Source organism: Corvus brachyrhynchos, unplaced genomic scaffold, assembly GCF_000691975.1.
Source record: "Corvus brachyrhynchos isolate BGI_N302 unplaced genomic scaffold, ASM69197v1 scaffold319, whole genome shotgun sequence".
In the NCBI taxonomy this organism is placed as follows: Eukaryota; Metazoa; Chordata; class Aves; order Passeriformes; family Corvidae; genus Corvus; species Corvus brachyrhynchos.
The window spans coordinates 997,893-1,017,971 of NW_008246065.1; the positions used below are offsets into that span (position 1 = coordinate 997,893).

The 20,079-nt window shown below is 40.6% G+C and overlaps 1 protein-coding gene across 1 annotated transcript in view; it reads right to left on the reverse strand.

Moving 5' to 3' along the window:
- Positions 1–2,197: 2,197 nt before the first annotated feature.
- SEC23IP (SEC23 interacting protein) overlaps positions 2,198–20,079 on the reverse strand; it is a gene marked incomplete at its 5' end in the record, with an annotated part of 35,074 nt that continues 17,192 nt past the window's right edge. The window contains 2 exons of the mRNA XM_008643199.2: positions 2,198–16,226; positions 18,463–18,563. Coding sequence (XP_008641421.1) covers positions 18,482–18,563 — 82 coding nt within the window. The remainder of the gene's footprint in view (positions 16,227–18,462; positions 18,564–20,079) is intronic.

The following is a 20,079-nucleotide window of genomic DNA, read 5'->3' on the forward strand; positions in this document are numbered from 1 at the left end:
CAGTTAATGGGCAGCTTGGAACCATTCAGTATCAGTCATCCAATTCTAACCAGGTCTTCCTGAGGGCACAGTTTAAGGCCAGATCATCTTTCCCAAATGGACGTGTCTGTACGGTTTCTAATCTGTGACAATGGCATCTGGGGAAAGAGAGGTATCAAGAGAAGAGCCAAAGTACTGTTTTTCCATAACTGGGACTTTCAGCTTTTTCCATACAGAGGCCATATATGTCCTCTCCTCTCCGTGGTCAGACATTTAGAGAGGCCAGTATCAATCAGAAGCACAGAATTCGCTCTTGTTTTGAAAGACAGTGTCAGATGTAGGACTTTGAAGGAAACTCTACCTGAAGTACAAATCCTTCATTCCAGCACCTTTTATCGGGCCCTGAATCTCATCCATGCGATGGAAGAAATCCCAGAAGAAACAACCAGGTTCAAAAAAGGAGTTGCAGTTTGATTCTGCTTTTCCTTAATGAGTACAGACTACACTGCTGAGCTGTAGTAATGATCCTATGGGTTTAATCCCTGTACTATCTATTAACTTAGCAGGAAAGTTCTGCTTAAGTTTAATCACTGTCTGTGTTCCCTTCAGTGAATTTTTTTACTCCTGAATTCTTTATTGGCTCTGAATTAAGTGCTACATAATAACTTCTCTCCTCCCTTTGAAATCCTGTAGACCTTAGTGAAGTTCTGAATACCAAACAACTTTTCCCAGCACTAATAAGTACTGGATTTGGCCAGAAGCTGCAAAGGTTCAAGTCAAAGAATCAAAAAGAAGGGACCCTAAAGTTTCAATCACCCAGTTTCAATCCCCTGCCATGGGCAGGAACACCTTGCACTATCCCAGGCTGCTCCAAGCCCTGTCCAATCTGGCCTTGAGCTCTTCCAGGGATCCAGGGGCAGCCCCAGCTGCTCTGGGCACCCTGTACCAGGGCCTTCCCACCCTCCCAGGGAACAATTCCTTCCCAATATCCAATCTAAACCTACTCTAAAAGCAGACTATTTGTTAATTTTCATTTATTGTCTTGATAGGGAAATGGGAGCAGGTTTTGGATGAAGACTTTGACTTCCAAAACCAAATGGCTGCACTGTGAACAGATCCAGACATTCACCATGATGTGGAGCCTCCCAACGCCCACAGTAACTCCCATATTCCAATATGTTCATATTCTGGCCTCAAAGCAGTCTCATATCATAGCAGTGACAGGCAGCAATAATAAAGCTGCTACAGGCAGTTCTTCATGTGCAATTTGAAAATAACGAGAGAAATTGGATTTTTGACTGATTTCGCTAAAAAAAAAAAATTCTTGACTGCTTGGAAATATAACAGTATCCAGCTTTGGAACTATGCATTTATATAACTGCACAAAACAGGCTTTTTATGCTTTAGAGGGAAACAGAAAAGGAAATACTATATTTTTCAAAGTGAACTGATTAAAGGCAGTATTTAGGACTTGAACATTTAGCCTTTTTTGCTATAGCAATGCCACAGTGATAGATATCAATGTTTCAGTTTGTTCCACTTACTACTTTCATCTCTTTTTTCTGTAAGCTATGTATACTGCACCATCTTAGAGACTGCTTTTTTATATTTGGATATAGAAAAGTGATTTTTTACATATTTATATTTTTTGGCCCTCAATCATCTGTCCTAGAAAAGAAATGACCAGGAATTCCTGTGAAAAAAATGTACCTTCCATTTAAAAATAAAACAAATTATAGTAGCTGGCTTCAGGTAGTAACAATTCCTCCTTTTAATAGCTAAATACTCCAGATGAGCATTTCCCATTCTGAGAATAGAGACCATTATTACTGGTGACATGCAAAGCCCATCTCCAGCAGCCTGGTGAACGCTGATGCTTTGATGAAGTCGGTTCTCAGCTTTTCTGAAGGCTCATAGGGAAATGCTGATGTTTGGAATAAAAAGCTGCCATCAAACAGCAGAATGCTGTCCCATATACCCGCTCTGCTGCTCGGAAACGTTCACGTTGCATTCCAAGGTCACTGAGGAGGCTGGGTCCGTGGGTAGATGAGGTGCAGAGCTCCCTGATGCTCCTGCACTCCTCTGTTGTGGTTTCAGTCACAGCAGGGCTGGACACAGGCAGCCTTGCTTCCCCTTTTTCCTTGCCTCAGCTGCTTGCTGTAGCTGTGTCGATCTGTTCGTCGGTGGGAGGGTTTGAGAAATGAAACTCAACAGGTGGTGGGATTGCTACTGGCAGCCCATTTATTATCATTAGCTGGTACAAGGAAAACAGTGTTCAAGCAAAACATTTTAAAAAATAAAGTGAGTGATGGGGTTCTAATCCCTGTATTTGGCATGATTTTTAATTTCAACAAAACCTCACAGGAACTATTCATCAAGTTTTTTTCCTGGAGGAATTTTTTCTCTCTGTACACTCAGAGATAGAATTTGCAAAATATACTGATATGGTATCTATTTAGAACAGAAAAAGGGGAGAGTGATCCCTTTCCTTCATTCCAAAGTACATCAAGAGGAAGGAAATCATTCCCACTGAGTTACATCAGACTGAGACGAAAGACACACAACAAACACAACAGTATTTAGCACAGTGGTGATAAAATCCCCCTGGTAGGGATTCTACTGATGTTAACAAAAGACACTGAACCCTGGGAAATATTACATAACAGGTTGAGCCCTAGATAAAAAAAAAAAGCACATGTAACCAATCTGCTAGAACATATTTTTATTTTAATCATGCTAAGAATAATTAGACAGATTTTTGAGTTAATTCTTCTTCTTTTAAGAAAGACGAGCTGGTGTGTAGTCACATTGCTGTCCTGACTTCAGCCGGAGAAGCTGCAGGCCGTCCTGATGAGACACTGGCCCTGCCTGCTTTAATCGAGTGCTGTTCCTACAATAACCCCTGCAATTCCAGCAGAGCAGGTGGCAGAAAAAAGCAACACAAAATGGTTTTGGAAAGGAGCCATCACTCCATAATTCTCCAGCTGAACCCCAAGCCCTCTATCCTGCTCTGCAAAGTGCCACAGTCACCTGTGAATGCAGGCTGGAGAAGCAGCAGGCCATTCATTCCATGTCCTTCCTCTCCCTAAATCCACTGCACCTGCAAATCCACTGCTGCAGAATTCTCCCCACCCCTGGATTCATTGGTAAACTGGTCTGCTGGGAATGTCAGCAGAAGAACATGCAGTATTTGAGGAGTTTAGAGAGAATTTTGGGGAGTGAACTAAAATGAGCTATCACAAGTGGCGTGTGCATTGCTCTGAGTGTCACAAACATTCATTACAGCAATTCACCAGTTCCCTAAATATCTCCCCCCAAGCTTTAATGTCATGGGGGGTACATCAGCATAATTATCCATACTTTGCTGCCACTACTTCATTTTCATATTTTCTATCATGTTGTCTGGGCTTTGGGGCAGGGTCCCACTTTCTGATGTTTTGGGGCAATACAATGCTTTCTGAAGTACTTAAAGTTTGACTGAAAGTCATAGCAGCTCAGTGGGATAAGAGAGCTGCCCCAAATTGTTCCTGAATGAGAAATTCTCATGTTTCATTCACAGTAATCTCATTCTTTACACATAGGCTGAGCTTAAATAGAATCCCTGAGCCCAGGGCTGGGGGTAGAGGTCCCAGGTGAGGCTGGTTGTTGCCACTAAGGTTTTTAGTGCCCTCAGGATGGTGACACAGCTGTGCCAGGCCCTCGGGTGGTGCAAACCAGCTCCAGCATTGTTTAGGAGTGATACAGGCTTCAGCATTTTTAATTACCCTCCATTGCCTCAATTTGCAGGAGGTGAAAGGCAGAGGGAAAGGAGAAGGGGCTGAGACAGGCTCTGCATGTCCCCAGCAAGGTGCCTGCAGGTGTCAGAGCACTGGTGGGAGTCAGGAATGAATTCACAAGTTACAGAAAGGGCAAGAGCAATCAAAAGAGAAGTGAAGCTGATCTGGGTTATATTTTTTGGCTCTCTGCTTTCACATCAGTGAGCTGCAGCTGCAGCTTATAAGCATCCCATATAAGATGCAATTCCCCCTGAAGCTCCACAGTAGCTTTGCTAATGTGCCAGGAAAAGGAAAATGGAAATCCCTTTCTAAGCTCTTAAGATTGGTTAAGAAAAATCTTTGTTAGCTCTAAAAATTTCATAGCATGGTGAAATAGAGTACAGTGCTGCATGACTTCCACAGAGTCACAGGATTTCAGGGAGCACAGTGGATCATCTGGTCCCACCTCCCCGCTCAAGCAGGGCCATCCCAGAGCACAGGGCACAGGATTGTGTCCAGGGGGTTCTGGAATACCCACAGTGAGGGAGACTCCACACCCACTCTGCACAATCTGTTCAGTGCTCGGTCACCGCACAGGGAAGAAGTTCTTCCTCATGTTCAGATGGAACTTCCTGGGCATCAGTTCCTGCCTGCTGCCTCTTCATGGTGTTTATAGCAAAGAAAACTAAACAAGCAATGGCTGCTGGTAGTAAAGTCATCGTTAATGATTTTAACCAGCAAAGACTACCCACAGCAACTTTATTTGCTGTCTTGTCTGGCTGCTGAGCTTGCAGGAAAACTGATCCTATTCTACACTAGAACAGCTCAAATTTTAGCAGAGTAATGTCTAGAAAGAGGATGGTGGCTGTTGGCACAATTCCATCCCGTTTTGTACAGACACAGGTACTTCTACAAAAACTCCCTCAGCAGATCAGATCACCAAGAGTAACCAGGTTCATCCTGCCCTTGGCTGGAAGGGCCACGTTGCTGTTTGAAAGCAGAGCTGTTGCTCCTATAGAACCAGTGAAACTCAAAAATAATTTTGGCTGAACTACTTTCAGAGCTTCATTTATAAAGGATCCTGAAGGTGGTGTAAAACAAACTCATTCTCTCTTATCTACAAAGATTGCATTTAACAGTTTAGATTATCAGTTCTGACACACGTATAGATGAGTTTAGAGTTTTATGATTCAGCTAGACTGGAGGGAAAACATCATCCTGTGCTGACTGGTAATAGTAGAAGCTGTACTTGTCTCACCAGTGTAAATGTACTTGGGCAATAATTTTTTTTCTTAATAGTTTAAGGATTTTATTCTAATTATTTTCTTATATTTTAATGAGGCATTTGGAATGAAGTTCAATTTTAATGTGTGTTGAGTTTGCTGTGTTAATTAGATCACTTCCATCTATTTAATATAAATGTTTTGGATGTAGTTTTATACCTTCTGCAGGAACACATTACAACTGTTAACTTCTTATGAGATAATAGAAATGTCATAATTTCATGTTGTGGATTAGATATAAATGGAGCCGTCATGCAATATTCCATTTCTGACATGAAACCAATAAACCAAGAGAAGAAAGAAGATAAAAAACATTAAAAACAACCCAAAAGAAGCTGTGATTGATGGGCACAGAACTGAGCTAGGATCTCCACGAATAATGTTAGTTACACAACATGCCAAAAGACAGAGTTTCCAAAGGGAGTGATTTTGTGATTAGTTGTAATTTGTAATCAGGACCAAAATAGTTCCAGGAATTAAATGCTGCTAAGCATAGAAATGAACAAAATGGAAAACCATTCTCATGTTAAACAGGGTTTTGTTTTTCTTGGTGTCGTATTTTGTGGCAGCTGTCCTGCCTATAAAGTATTGATTTGGGGGATTTTTTAAATTGACAGCTGAAAAATCTTATTAAAACAAAGCCCTACCTGTGCTGCTGATAGTATTCCATGTTATTAAATCTGAAAGAACCTTTTAAAATCTGATTTTCTCTTCAGCAATTTACCACTCACACATTAGATGTCTTGGGCAATAAAAACGTGCGTCATTACTTTGCTTCCTGGAATGTCATGTTTTAACAGGGTTTTGTAACATGTGAAGTGCTCAGAGAGATTTCTGGGTAAACCTTTCCTTTCATTTCAACAAGATGAAAAAACAAGAATATAAGTTAATCAAGATTTGGTCCTACAAAAAGAATTTTGCCTTCTCACAAAACCTGTTACCTGACAACATTAATAGATACAACTGAAGTGCCTGAGAGAGAAAACTTCTGAAATTTGGTTTTCATGACCAACATGACAGAATAGTTAACATAGGCCATCCAGGTTGGTAGAATTTCTACCTGCAATTCTTTCTTTACTGCTTAGAGTTAAAACTAAAGGAAGAAAAAAATCATCAGTGTTTGGTTTCACATCTTGCACACAAATTCTCTTACACAAGGTCAACATTGCATGTATTGTTCTCCCACGGAGTCTGCACTTGCTGATAATTCATTCAATTTCTGGCTCATCAACTCTTCCTTCCAAGAGATTAAATGGCCCTTGTGTCTCCTCAAGAAATATGAGAGAGCTTGACTGCACAGTGACGACAAGAAGGATGAATGGATTGAATTTCAACATGGCTCCTTCCTTTGCTTCTCTTATTTCTCTGCTTCTTGGGAAAAAACGATCTGCTGCCAGAGCAGGAAAACCAGGAGAGACCATTGGGAAGTTTTACTTCCCAAAAAACAACTTAGGCCAGGTGAAATTTCCCTGTGAAGGAATCTTTCTGGACAGGAGGGTACTGCCGGCTGTGGGGGGACTGGCACGAGCAAGAGTATCTCACGCTATTCATTTTTCTCTGGAAAAATGTCTTGCTGCTGTTCTTTCCTTCCCATGTCACAGAAGAAATCTTAATTAATTTCCATGGCTCTGTTTCCCTGTTCCTGAATAAAAATTTGAATGAAGACCCACCTCTTGAAACACCTTCTCAGGAAAAGTCTGTGTGAGCATAATCAATTTATGCTGCAAGACAAATTATTGTCTCAGAGCAAGGTAGAGGTATTAACATTTTATTTGCCCTCCTTTATTCCTGTATCTGACTATTTAATGCCAATGAACACTTACATTCCCCTTTACATCTTGGAGCTTAAAAGGAAGGGCCCATCATGGTTATTTTCACATTCAAATAGGATCTCTGGACATACATTTTGTTTCACATTTTTGTAAACTGCCTTTGCAGAGATGTGGACTGAACTGGCCATGGAGAGAAGGGCAGGAGGTTGTCAGCAGGACTTGCTCTCCAAAATCATGCCAAGCCATATTTGCATCCTACTGAAGCACTAACAAACTCCCATTCTCTTTCAACTGACTTTCCATTTCTGACATGATTAATCCTCATTTTATATGGTACTTCCCACATTCCGTACTGGGCCTGAAAAACAGCCAATTAGTTTCTGCTCAAGCACCCTCAAGAAGATAAAATTAAAGCAAGTTCTGCAGTATATATATGTATATATACATATATATGTATATATAATGGCCAATACAATAGAGCTCCTAAAAGCCATAATTCCCCAGCAGAGGGAAATATCAGGGTTCCCCTGCCACAGTGCAGGGCAGACCCTGGTCTGTGTTTGAGAATACACATCCAGGCTGTGTTTAAACCAGCTGCTATTTTTTCAGGACATGAACACACTATGCACACCCAGTATCAGGGTCTCTCTTTAGTACAGGGTATCTCATGGGCAGCATCCTTGCCTGACTGAAAGGCATTGTCATTATCTCTACGAATGGTACTTAGAGCCAGCCTCTTGTGCATATTAATAATGATACACTAATTGAATCCTGAAGCTCATTGCTCAGATGCAATGGATTCGGGGCTAAAAGTAGCATTTTATGGCTTTGGATAGAATGCAAGTCAGGGTCTTGCCAAGCTAAACTCAAGGTTTGCTTTTATTGCTGGCAGGCATTGCTGGAGCTCCTTTGTTAGAGCTGGAGTTCTGCAATATATATCAGCACAAAGCTCGGCCCCAAGTCTGTAACTCGCTGTGCTGAAGGTGAAGTCCTTAATAATATGTGCTGAAATTCCCTTACTGAAGAGAATTTAAGAAACTCCTTTCCCTCCTGAAGGAATTCTTTCCTGAAACTCAGCATGAAAAGGTAAAGATTGTGGAGTTCATTGTTATTTTAAAGTGCCCTCAAGAGAGCAAGAAATGAGACATTTATTACCTTTGCATTGCAGGCTGACACTGGCACATGAAGTTTACCACTGGATAATGGGCAAGGTTGGACAGGAACACTTTTTATCTGTAGCAAGCTCTTGTTAAAACATTGGCAGCATATTTTGGAGCCCAGACATGGTCAGACACACCACCAAAAAACGGCAGGGGACACAGAAGGAATTGTACTGCTCTTGTCTGTCCTCAGACGTGCTGTGCATGACTTCTGTGGTTTATCAGGCATCTAGAACAGACTCTCTTCCCTTATATTCCAATGGGATTTTCTGATCACTCTCTTAGGTACCTAAAAAGACAATTCATCCAGAGAGCTGTGCTCTTCACATAGACCTTTCCTGTGCAGCTCTGGAGGCAGTGGATTGTGGAGCTCTGAAACAAATCTTGGCAAGTGGCACATATTCATTGTATCTGAAATTTGGTACATTCCTAAGGGAACTGCTTGCAAAGATGACAAGCCATCTGTCCCTACTTCTGGTGTTTTCTCTGCTTCCACATCCATAAGTTAAGGTAGAAATAATGTTTTCAACTCAAAAGCCTAATTTAGGCTGTAAATTGTAGGTTTGTAATGATCAAATCTAGTTTAAGCCAGGCAGTGAATATTTTTGCATCGCCCTTTGCCAGTAGGAATTCCTTCTTCTAGCACTGATGTCTTGCAGGTTACTGCCTTGTTATTTGCATTTAATATGGTATATTATAACATCATCAAGTCCACATTCTGGACTCCTGCTTGTTTCACCCAGATCCAGGGTTATTTACAGTAACCATTCTGCTGCATTGGCTGCTCTGTCCCAGTGGAAATTCTAATATAATAAATGTGGGCAGTGTAAAAAAAACAATGTTGTAGAATATGGCTTTGATTAGCAAGGAGCTGCAAGGGTGCATTGGAGAGTTACAGTCAGAGATACCTGGAATGAAGAGCAGTAAAAGGAAAATGAAATATTATTTCATTTCTCTGCAGACACATCGTGTGGGCAGAGCTGAGCCCTCCTGCAGGCTCTGAGCCCTCACAGCTGGCTCTGTGACCAGAAGAAATGAGCTTAGACTCGATGCACCAGGCAAGGAAGGGTTTTTGGAATGAGACATTTTCCTCAGGCAGGATAAGGGAGCAAGAAGCCCAGCAGAGGCCCAGTCATGCTCCCATCAGGGGCATCCCAGGTACTGTGCCAGGTAAACACCAGGAGCTGCTCAGCCACAGGAGGGTCCAGCTGCCTGCACAGACAACTTTTCTGCAAAAGGTTTTTCTATTTTACCCCCAAATCCATTCTTCATACTGTTTTTCTTAACAATTTCCAGCAATTAAGGTTGTACAAACTTTTCAATTCCTTCCCTGTCCAACCATCAGCTTCAATTTTAAATAAATTTGGTGAACTTCAAAATCCTGACCCCTGGTAGTGAAAGCACAGGATGCCTCAAGCTTTCCTTAGGGCTGTGGCTGATAAAGCACCAAGGTTAAGCTCATTGAATTTATGCCTGTTTTGAAAGTTCATCCTTCCTACAAACTCCCAAAGTTTCACTGCTGGCCAAGCTCAAGCCCACAATGTTTTTAGCCTACAGATGATTTTAACTTCTACAGAACTAATCCCTAATTGCTTTACCCTCAGTGCTTCCAGTACAACATCTGATATGATTAGCTAGGCCATTAATTATCTTGTACTTTAACTATGAACCTCCTGCCAAAATCCAAGGAAAGGTCAATGCCTATCTGGAGAAAATGATACCTAACAAGGTACATTTATCAGCAAATTAGGCACACTGTGAGTTCAGCACACACCGGCTGCCCAAAGGATTTTTACTCCTGTGCTAATGGTACTTGAGATTTTTTGCTGAGGATATTTGCTTGTAGTCAACAGGAGACTGCCTGGCTAAAAGCCTCCCATGGACATTAGTGCACAAAAATCCTTTATACATTATAACAATGAGTCAGATTAAAGAATGAAGAAGATATCTGCTAAGCACTCCAGTCTGCACAGATACCAAATGATACCTGAGGAGCTGTTGTTGCAGACAGAAAGTCTGTTACATGTTTTTACATCAAATAATAAAAAAATAGTTGTTGTCACATAAACCACTGAAGGAACAGCTCGATGGGCACTTCCTTCCAGCAGTGTTGCTGGCCTAAATTCCACATCCCCAAGCTGTCACCTCTGCTGTGGCTGAAGAGTTCTTTGGTTCACCAGAACCAGGAGCTGAACCAGAGGAAAAAGGGTTTTTTTCCTTCTGAACTACTTTGACCTTGAGTCCAGGTCACTGAGTGGCCTCACAGCTGCACAGACACATCCAAGCAGGCAGCTGAGTGATCAAAATAGGGGAAGAGGCTTGCAGGGTGATGTTACTACTCAAAATATGTCAAAACACCACCTGAGTGATTGCAGAATTAATTACTAAGTTCACATTAGAGTAAAAGGAGCCTGACATAAGCCCTTTGAACACAGCACAGATGCATTTCCACCCCTACCTTGAATCTGCTGTGCTAGTGGTCTGCTGCAGCTGGCATTTTGAACTTAATGCCATTTAAAAGAAAGGCAACAAGTCAAGGTCGTATTAAAAAATATTTGGGACATGTTAAAATAACTCAAGTGTATTTCAGCTCAATACATCTTAGAGGGTTTATAACTTGTATAATTTCTCCTGGAGGAAAGGTTAGACGTGGGATCTATTATCAAAATAAAGGACAAAAGGCTGAAGAAGCTGCCCACCATCTGCACATGTATTTGGCACTTCTTTATTTCATCTTCCAGTTTATGATTAATAAGACACCTGGGTGCACAGAGCAGTTTTGCACAGATGGGCGAGCTCAGGGGGACTTGGGAGCCAAAACCAGTTTATTGCAGCTCCTGCTCCAGCAGTTCTCTGTGCCCAGGCACTGAGGCTGCAAGGAGCTCCTGTTTCAGAGGTTACAGGGCTTCAAGGGCAGAGGTTCTCAGTCTCTTCACAAATCAAGCACTGATGTTACAGGAGAGATCCCTCTTCTGTCCTCAGGACTTTTCAAACAGGTGCCTCTTTACATAAACACATAGGATATACATATGCATTTGTACCTGATTGTCAATTCCATCTCAGTTTGTCGTTTCTGTTAATAGATCTTTTGATGCTGTTGTCAGGCACCACTGTTTTCTAAGTGTGCTATCTCCTAAGTGAATTTCACAAATCATTCAATATGAGATGTCGCCACATCTCTATCAATAAACTTGTATCATGACCCTATTAACAAAGGGGCTTCCAGTGCCTGAAACCACATATATTTGTACAAAGGATGGCTTGAAAAGCAAAACTAATCTTGTTTATTGACAGAGCTCAGCTCTGAAGAAGAATGGCTCCTTAACAAATCATTTAGCCAAGGTATTTTGCAGAAATGCTGCCACCTTCATGAAGGACTTTTGGAGGTGATTTATTTCTGCTCTCTGGCTGCAACTCCTGTTTTTCACTGTCAATATTTTCTCCACATGGAGCTTCCACTGAGAAGCAAAGGAGAAAAACCAGAGGAAGTATTTGCCATGACAGAGCTGAGCTCCCCTTTTCCTGGCTACTTTATATGGGCAGAAATCTCAGATTGGATTCTCCTTCACATCCCTTCTCCAGATCCCTTCCACACCACTTTAAACCCTCCCTGGTGGCTACTAGAGCTAGAGCTGATTATTTAGAAATTCAGAGCTGAATTTTCTTAGTCCTTTGTGCAGACAGATCACTGGGGACAGGACAATCATACCTGAACATCCTGCAATGCAGAGAACACCGTGAATCCCCTAAGCTACCAACAGATGAATAAGCAATACCCATAACAAACCTCAGCTTAGGGAAACTTGGCTTCTGACTACACACAAGTGAGCTCCTGGTGTCTGAATAAACCCTGTCCCTACTCATGCACTTAGAGCAATCTCAAGCACAAACATTGCTTTGGTTGTGTTCACGAGGCCACTTTAATAAGATTACATTAAAAGTTATTTGAACTCATTTTTGGCAGAAAGTGAGCTACAAGGTCAACTGCTGGATTTGTTCTCCTCTCAGGCCTTTGTTCTCTATAACCATCTCTTAAATAGACACACTTCACTTTTGATTGCCTGGATTTATATGGATCTGACGCTGGTTTATTGACATATAAAAGATGTTTCTTTTACAGCCTCCATATGTAAAGGAAGCCTGAGAGTCCTGCATTTTAAGAGCCATTGAGCTGAGAGCACCACTCCTCCTGCACTTTGGGGAACTGCATTTTACCTTCAAGAGGGTGCAGTAGGTGGGCTTCTCTGCCCTCCCAACAGCTCAGCTGAGCGCTGGGAGCAAACCCTGTACTCATGGCCACCTCTGCTTAGGTCACTGAAAATTTCCACTGTGGAAAAAAGACAAATACTTCAATCTTTGGGCTTTGCAACAGAGGGTAGAGCAGTTTATGCTTTTCTGTCCATAGGAAGGTCTTGGTGATTGGGGATGACATCTACAGTCCTGCTTTTCTTACCCATTTGCACCACACAGCAGAAGAACGTAAGGTTCACATATTCCCATGTTCCTGGTCAAACCCCCACATGCAGGGCCAAGGATGCTCGAATGACCCCTTTGGATGCTCCAGATCCCAGCTCACTGCTGCAATGCCCATTTTCCCTCAGCCTCCTGCCTAGGCTGGTGGGGAGACATCTAGGAGCTGTGTGGAACCCAGAGCCCATCTTCTGCTTCCCTTCACCCCATTCCTGTCACCATGGGAAAATGGGAACTCTTCAGGAGTCATCACTGGTAAATCTGCACCTGAAGCCAATAAAAAGCCCCTCACTGGCTCTGTGGAAATGCCCTGCAGGCTGTTTGCAATCATATTTACACTGGAGTGGTTCCATCAGCCTTTGGGAAGTTAATCCTGATCTACAGTTATGAAAATCAAGTCTAGAGACAAGCTCAGAGTTTAAGAGTTGCTGTTAGAACAGTGTGAAAAAAATCCCCAGATTGCTCCTATTAAATCCAACTAGGTGTCAGTGACTGCACCATTTGGGTTAAGCACAAGTATGCCAAGAGCACTGAAACGGGAACAGGCATGTGAAATAATAGTTCCCATTATTAAACAGAAATTAATGGGATTTTTTTATTTCAACTCTGGAGAACACATCCTAATTCAAAGGAATGATTAAAAATAATAGCTCAGTAACACAGCTCTGCAAAGGGCTGCTCCCCAATCCCTGCTCCTATTTGAACAGCCAGTCTCCACCAACAGCACCCTAGCACTGTTCATTTTGTAGGAAAAATGAAATGCTAGATTTTATTATTCATCACATGTTAAAAAAAAATCACATGCAGGGAGGACAGGGAGAATATTATGGAAATAGCATTTTAGACAGAGTTTGTAAAATATTTGTTGACATGAAGTTATAAACATTAATATAGCATTCATTGGGAAAGGACCAGGACAACTCCAGCAGAGTTACAGGAAATTTTCTGTGCTATGCAAGACATCTCCCAGAACAAGGAGAAATTATTTGACTATGCCACTTTTATGAACAGCTATGTGAGGAGGTGTTCCCAAAGGATAGGAAGATTCCTAGTGGCAGAGGCAGTGAATCCTAGAACAGCAGGAGAGAAGCAGTGGATACAAAGTTTTCCAAAAGAAGAAGTTTTCAATGAAAAATTCACTTTTGTCCAAATGGGAATTTTTTGGAAAGGTGCTGGATTTCTCAGAGAGGCTCTGATGTTTTTGCTTGGAATTAATTAATAAAAATTTCCACCTCCTTTCATGTCCTACTATGCCCTGTTCCACAGTGATTTTGATTTTTTAAAAAATCTATTCTGGACAATCTTTTTTTTTTTTTAATTGTTTACAATCACTTAAGCAAAGATGAAAATACAGCAGGGAAAACCTATAATTTTTGTATGTGGATTGACTAATTAGAGTTTAATTAGCCTTATCTGTTTCATTATGCATTATAATTCATATTAAAATAAATCAAAACCAGCAGCAGCTACTGGAAGCTGTGCTGTGTATGGTGTATGTTGCAGCACACAAAGAAGATTTCTGTTGAGGAAGTAATGTATTCATCTGTAGCAGATTTAAAATCACTCTATAAACTCTATTTACTTCTCTTTGTTTTCTATAACCATAGGTTACAGTCATTTTTCCTTCCTTTATGTCTAAACTTCCATTTGCTTTTAAGAAGTGAGAATGGCTTGTAGTTGCAGTCCAATTTTTTTTTTATATGACTAGAACTAATTTTTATGCCATATTCCCAAACCAATTTCTGCACTCCAGATGGTCCTGGTTCCTGCAGCATCCTCCTGTGCACCCATCCATGGCAGAGGCAGCTCCTTGCCAGCCAGGGTCCCCCTGCACCAACTCCTCTCACACACCCATAAAATCTGTTCCTTGGTGCTACTGCCCCTCCCAAAGGGATGTGTCACAGCCCAGCAGCTTCTTAAAAATGCTATTTAAGCAAACTCATCAGCATGCTCAGTGTGGCACAGAGTTGATAAATACAAGTGTACATAACCTTCTACTCTGTGATGTTTATGATGAAAATGAGGCCAGTGGTCTTTGTTGTTGAGTGGCCAGTGAGGTTTTTGTTGTGTATATATATTAAAAAAATTTGTATTCTAACTACCAAAGAACATTGTAAAACTTAGACAATTCTGTCTTAGACGTTAATTTTTAAAGATACAAAGACATTTGGCTGTTTTGGATAAAAAGTTTCCTTTGGCAAACTTGTTCCCCAGAACAAAAAGGATTTTGAAAAGCCAGTTTAGTGGGAAGCCCCAAGACTGACTAGAGGGTCACAGCACATGGCAGGCAAGGAGATGCCAAGAAAAGCGTTGGGTCTTGAGAAGCCAAACAGGAAAATCTTGTTGTTGTCCTCAACTATGAAACATAAGAGTGCAAGAGACAGAGACGTTATTCTTGAAGATGCAGAGAAAGGACAAAAGGCCACAGACACGAGCTCCACCTAGAAAATTTCAACTGTGTATTAGAAAAAAATTTGCAATCATAGTAGTCAACCATTACAATGGGGCCAGAGAGGCAAAGGATCTCCAGCCTTGAACAAGGCCCTAAGCAGCAAAGTTGGTCTAAGCAACCTCTCCAAGCTATTTTTTGTGATTAAATACAAAACCTTGTTGTAAAGACCCACTGGAAGTAAGGTAATTTCAATTACAGCAATCAAATTATATACACAATAATGTGTATTTTACATATATCAAGAAAAAAAAAACCATACTTCATTTCAAAATTTGTTTACTGCAGTAACAGAGGCAAATAGTCAGGACTAAGGTTAAGCCACTAATATTAAGGAAAGCCACAATGTGTGTGTAAATTGAAGCCAAATGAAAGCTACAGAAGTTCAGTATTCAGAGACATGAATTCCAAGGATTTCACAACACCTAATTCACCTCAACATCATTGCATGAAAATGGAGTCTGGATTGCAGGGTTGGATCTAGATTATTATCTAGCACCCATAAGCTTTGGGTTCCTATTTACAATAACTGTTTTGAGATGTTAAACTCCAAGGTCAAGGTAAGTGTTTTAGTTCTCACAACTGCAGCCTAGTTTCACTAAAATTGCCTTAATTAACTTAGAACAGTCTGTGATTCTGTAATTACCAGATCAAAATGTCATTTTAAATTGTTCCTCATTTCAGAATATGTGAACACTGAATGAGCTGTAACAAACTTGTAATATTTTCAAAGTCAAAGGTTCATTTTTACTTTAAAAAAAAGCCACAATAAAACTCTTAACAGAGGCTTAAAAAGGTCTTTATAAAATAATCTCCATCACACTTACAATAGTAAGAAAATTATTCTGGTTGCTAGTTTTTAGTAAATACGAGCTGGTTTGTGTAATCTGTATTAAAGATGGTTATAACTACAGTTCACATTTCATTTCTTAAAGGTGGATGAACAAATGTGTCAAGAAAAGTAGATTATTGCTGTTCCTCAACAAGTCTTTTTTACTAAGGACATGCTGCCTTGGTAGGCAAAGCATGTCCAGCAGCCAGCTGAGACAGGAGAGCTGAAGGAGAGAAGTTACGATTTGCATGCCAAAAAAACCTTCTTCAATCACCTTATATTCAGCAATGGTACAATTAAACTGATTTAAGATCAAAACTCTGTCATTCCATCCATCTCCTGAATGACAGTGCTGATCATCTCATAATTTAAGTTTGCCTGAAGTGACACAAGAAGGTAGAATCCAAGCAAGTTCTGGACTGATAGGAAAAAAACCCCTGATGCTTATCCTGTCATGTGCAACTATGAAAATACCAGATGTTCTTCAGAGGGTTTTTCACCAGGTCTGCTGGAGCAACAGGTATGGCTGTGCAGAGAAAACAGAACATGGACATATTGGAAATAGGAAATGTATCAGGTTTTCTCTTTCTGCAGTAGCACTAGTGAAATTAAATATGCCACCATTCAGTTTCAAGAGGACTCAAAAAGATCTAAAAATCCATACATCTTTTTAATGAAACTTTTCATACAGCAAGCCTCTGAAATGTACTTTCTGTGGACACAAATTGGCAATTACAACTGCAAACAGAAAAAGCTCACAACAACTGCTAATAGGGTGTCATTCATTATACATTTTAACCAGCTATTAGATTCTTTAGCTTTTGGTAATAAATTATCCTAGTGAGGATGGTGATAGTTTATACACCCAAGCTTTAATCTGCTGGTGCACATTCTATTGTTTACATGAAAGCCTGTATTACTGCTTCACAAAGAGCAGCTTCAAGATGGTCTAGAAGAGCTAAACCAAGTCACTCATAAAAAAAAAAAAAAAAAAAAAAAAAAATGGATGTTGCTGTCATAGGCACTACTGGACAATCCATTACCTTCACACTGCCACCCTTCACGTTTGAAGGTCTTAAAAGAACAGGAAAAAAAAAATAACAGAGAAAAAACCCACATGGCTGCTAACGCTGGGGGAGAATTTTCCACTTCAGTACTTCCAGATTTCTTGTGATGTGATAATATTTTACACAGCTCATGTAATGACATTTCTTCTCATGTAAAAAGATCCCCGTTTCCTGGTGTGCAGCCTTCCCAAGACACCACTTCAGTGCATCCTGCCCTCCCATTTAAGCCTCTGGTATCTGAATCCCAGTCTCAAAGGCTGTTCAGTCAAGCCAGTGCTGAGGGACATTCTGAGCAATTGCTAATGGAATTACAGACTTCCCTGACTGGGCTTTGTTGTGTAACATCCTGCTAAACTGTCCCCCAACTGTGTAATTCTCAATGAAAAAACCACAATTAACCCAGTGTCTGCTGCAGCTGAGCAACAAACTCCTCTGAGCTTTGCACTGGTAAATGATCACATCCCACTCCCCCCTGCAATGAGACTTAAAGGCATCTCCTTTGCAATGAGATCCCTATGATTTCAACCAGAGCCATCATAAAGAAACAGAAGTAGGGAAAAAGTTCTGCAACTGTGACTTGAGACTCTGCATAAGCCATTGTGATGACTGATACACCACTGTCAGAGCTGTGCAGCCAGCTGGTGCTGCCTTTTTCCTTTTACTTCTCAATGCTTTAAAGAAATGCATTTGATCAGCCTTGACATTTTATTTTTAAAAAAGCTGCTATCAACTGACCATCAGAAGCATTCTGTTACAAAAGAGTACTAAAACTGTATGATAGCAATGAAAGACACCTAAAATATTCCTCTGAAATGTCAAGCATTTCTCTTCATGCTGGGTATTTATGTACCTTGACATTATCAGTTCTTCTGCAAATGGAGAAATACATCAGAAACTATCTTGTATGATTCCACAAAGGCAAGGTGCATATTATTTCTTCCTTGCCTCTCAAAATGAAGTATTTTCTTTTCTATAACATGCAGTGATGCAAACTGGTACAATACAGATCCCCAGTCTGGAACCATACATCTTAAAATAAAAATACCTGCAAGAATATTTCAGATCTAAGATATTAAATTATATTGTATATTTAATTTCTTTCCCAAGGGAACCAGCTTCCATGCTGTGTCCTTTCACTTGGTCTACTGAAATTCTCAAGCTATACAAAGATAATAAAATACTGACCTATGTAAGGGTCTCATTCAGTAATTTATCAATATCAATGTTTAACACTTTCTTAGGAGACAAACAGCTTTTTGCTGGCAAATGTGCACCATTGGTCAACTGATCAAATATGGACCTTGCAGCAGTGAAGCACTTTTGGGGTTCTTTAATCTACTGCACTGTAAATGAAGTTTCATCATATTCAATTTCACCAAATTTTCCTGTTCTTGAACATTCACTGAACAACCAAACAGAGAGAAGCACGATAAAGAGATCATACTTTGGTTGTATTTGTACTGGCAATTATTATCCAGTACCAAAACCACTAACATCAGACATCTTTTGGGAATTAAAGGAAGAACTCAAAGGCTTCCTCTGCATTCAAGTTTAGAAATTGTTTTTGCAATCAAAATGACATTTTATGGCTGTCTGCTTTGTAATAGAAACTTCACAGGAGAAAGGGAAAGTAAAGACATCTAAGCTTCAGCTGAATTTGACATAAGCACAGAAGTTACATTAGAGCAAACTTACAAATTCATGTGCTCATACATCAATGCTGTGGCTGCTCAGGATTGATATTCATAGTCCTGTATATCTCTTTGAGAAACAGCAAGGCAGTGTCTTCAGATCCCCTATGAAGAATGAAATAAATAAAACAAAAGGAAAAAAGAAAAAAACCAAAAAGGAGTAAGTTAGTTCACTATGGTCCATGTTCTAATTCTCCTAAGTCAGATTTCATCCTATTTCAGCTCTCTAAAGTTTGCACAACTTATTGGCCTAGTGTTTATTTTTCATGAACATGGCCTTACCTCTACCAACTTCCTTCAAGCTACAATTCTACACCAGCTTAGAACTAGTTCTGCTATCAGCCCTAGCCCATGCATTTACCTTTTTTCTATTGCACCTCCTCCTCCTCTGTCCTCCCTAACTTCCTACGCTGCAACTCTAAATCCCCTCCTCTATCCACCTCTTTGATGTTACTTCCTTGTCTTAATCTCCTCAAATAATGCATCACTTTTTGTCTGCACTGAGGTCCTGAACAGATTCCACACTTCATTCTATTCATCTTGTCCCACTCCATTAATTAGCCCAGTGTCAAAACTCAGCCTTGCCAGTTCTAGCAGCAATATTCTCAGTCTTCTCTAGATGCCAGGCCCTTAATTGTAAACAGACTGTGTTAAATACCCATAGTCTTCCTCTCTTCCTTACCACTAAAATGTAAGATAGCTCTCAAATAACAAAGATTAACATAATTCAAGTGCCATGTTTCCAAGTGGCCGTTTTCCCTCCTCTTTTCAAAAATCAAAGCTTCAGGCTATCTGAATTTAAAGTTAACATGAATAGACTTAATTTTCTAATTCATCTATACAATGCTATTTAAATACACATAAACAATACCGACATAAAAAATAACAAACGTTAAACAGGCAAATTTTAACAAAGTTCCAGAGCTGCAGGTGTTGTTAGATGAGGGCAGCTTCCTGGGATTTTTAAAATAGTGACACAGAGAGCCAGTAAAAGAGATTTAGATGGCCAGAACTGTGACCCACCAAATATGAGGAGCACAATTTGCAGAACACCAGTACAGAATTAAACATGCAAGCTAAGGGACTACATGTATTTTCCACAATTAAGCACAGACATTTCTTGATGGTCTCTGCATTAAATGAGCAGCAAACAAGCAAGCAGAGGGTTCAACACAAGCTCCAATCTCTCTAACACTCAGAGCACTTAATTCAAAGCTTTTCCCACCATTCCTTAAGAAAAAATGCTCTCCTATTTGGGTCATTAATCACCGTGCTCATCTTCCTTACTCAAATGACAAAACCAGCAACGGGTACCGTTTTCAAAACCCTGGCAGTGATCGGCTGCCACCTTGTGGAAAGAATTCCCATCCCTTCAGCCCCGCCTGTGGAACGGCGCTGCCACCACCGGGTCACCCCGACAGAGTGCTCACAGCAAGACTCGCTAACCCCTCCCCTGGCAGGTGCTGAGCTTTCACAGGGGAACTGATGATGGCGTTACCTTCAGGTAACGCTTTCAGTGCTGTATTTTAACCTCTGGGAAAAATGCCTGCTGCTAAAATTACCTACTGAAAATCAAAACCTGAAAAAAGAATTTAGAGCGCCCTTTGTCCAGCACCTGCTG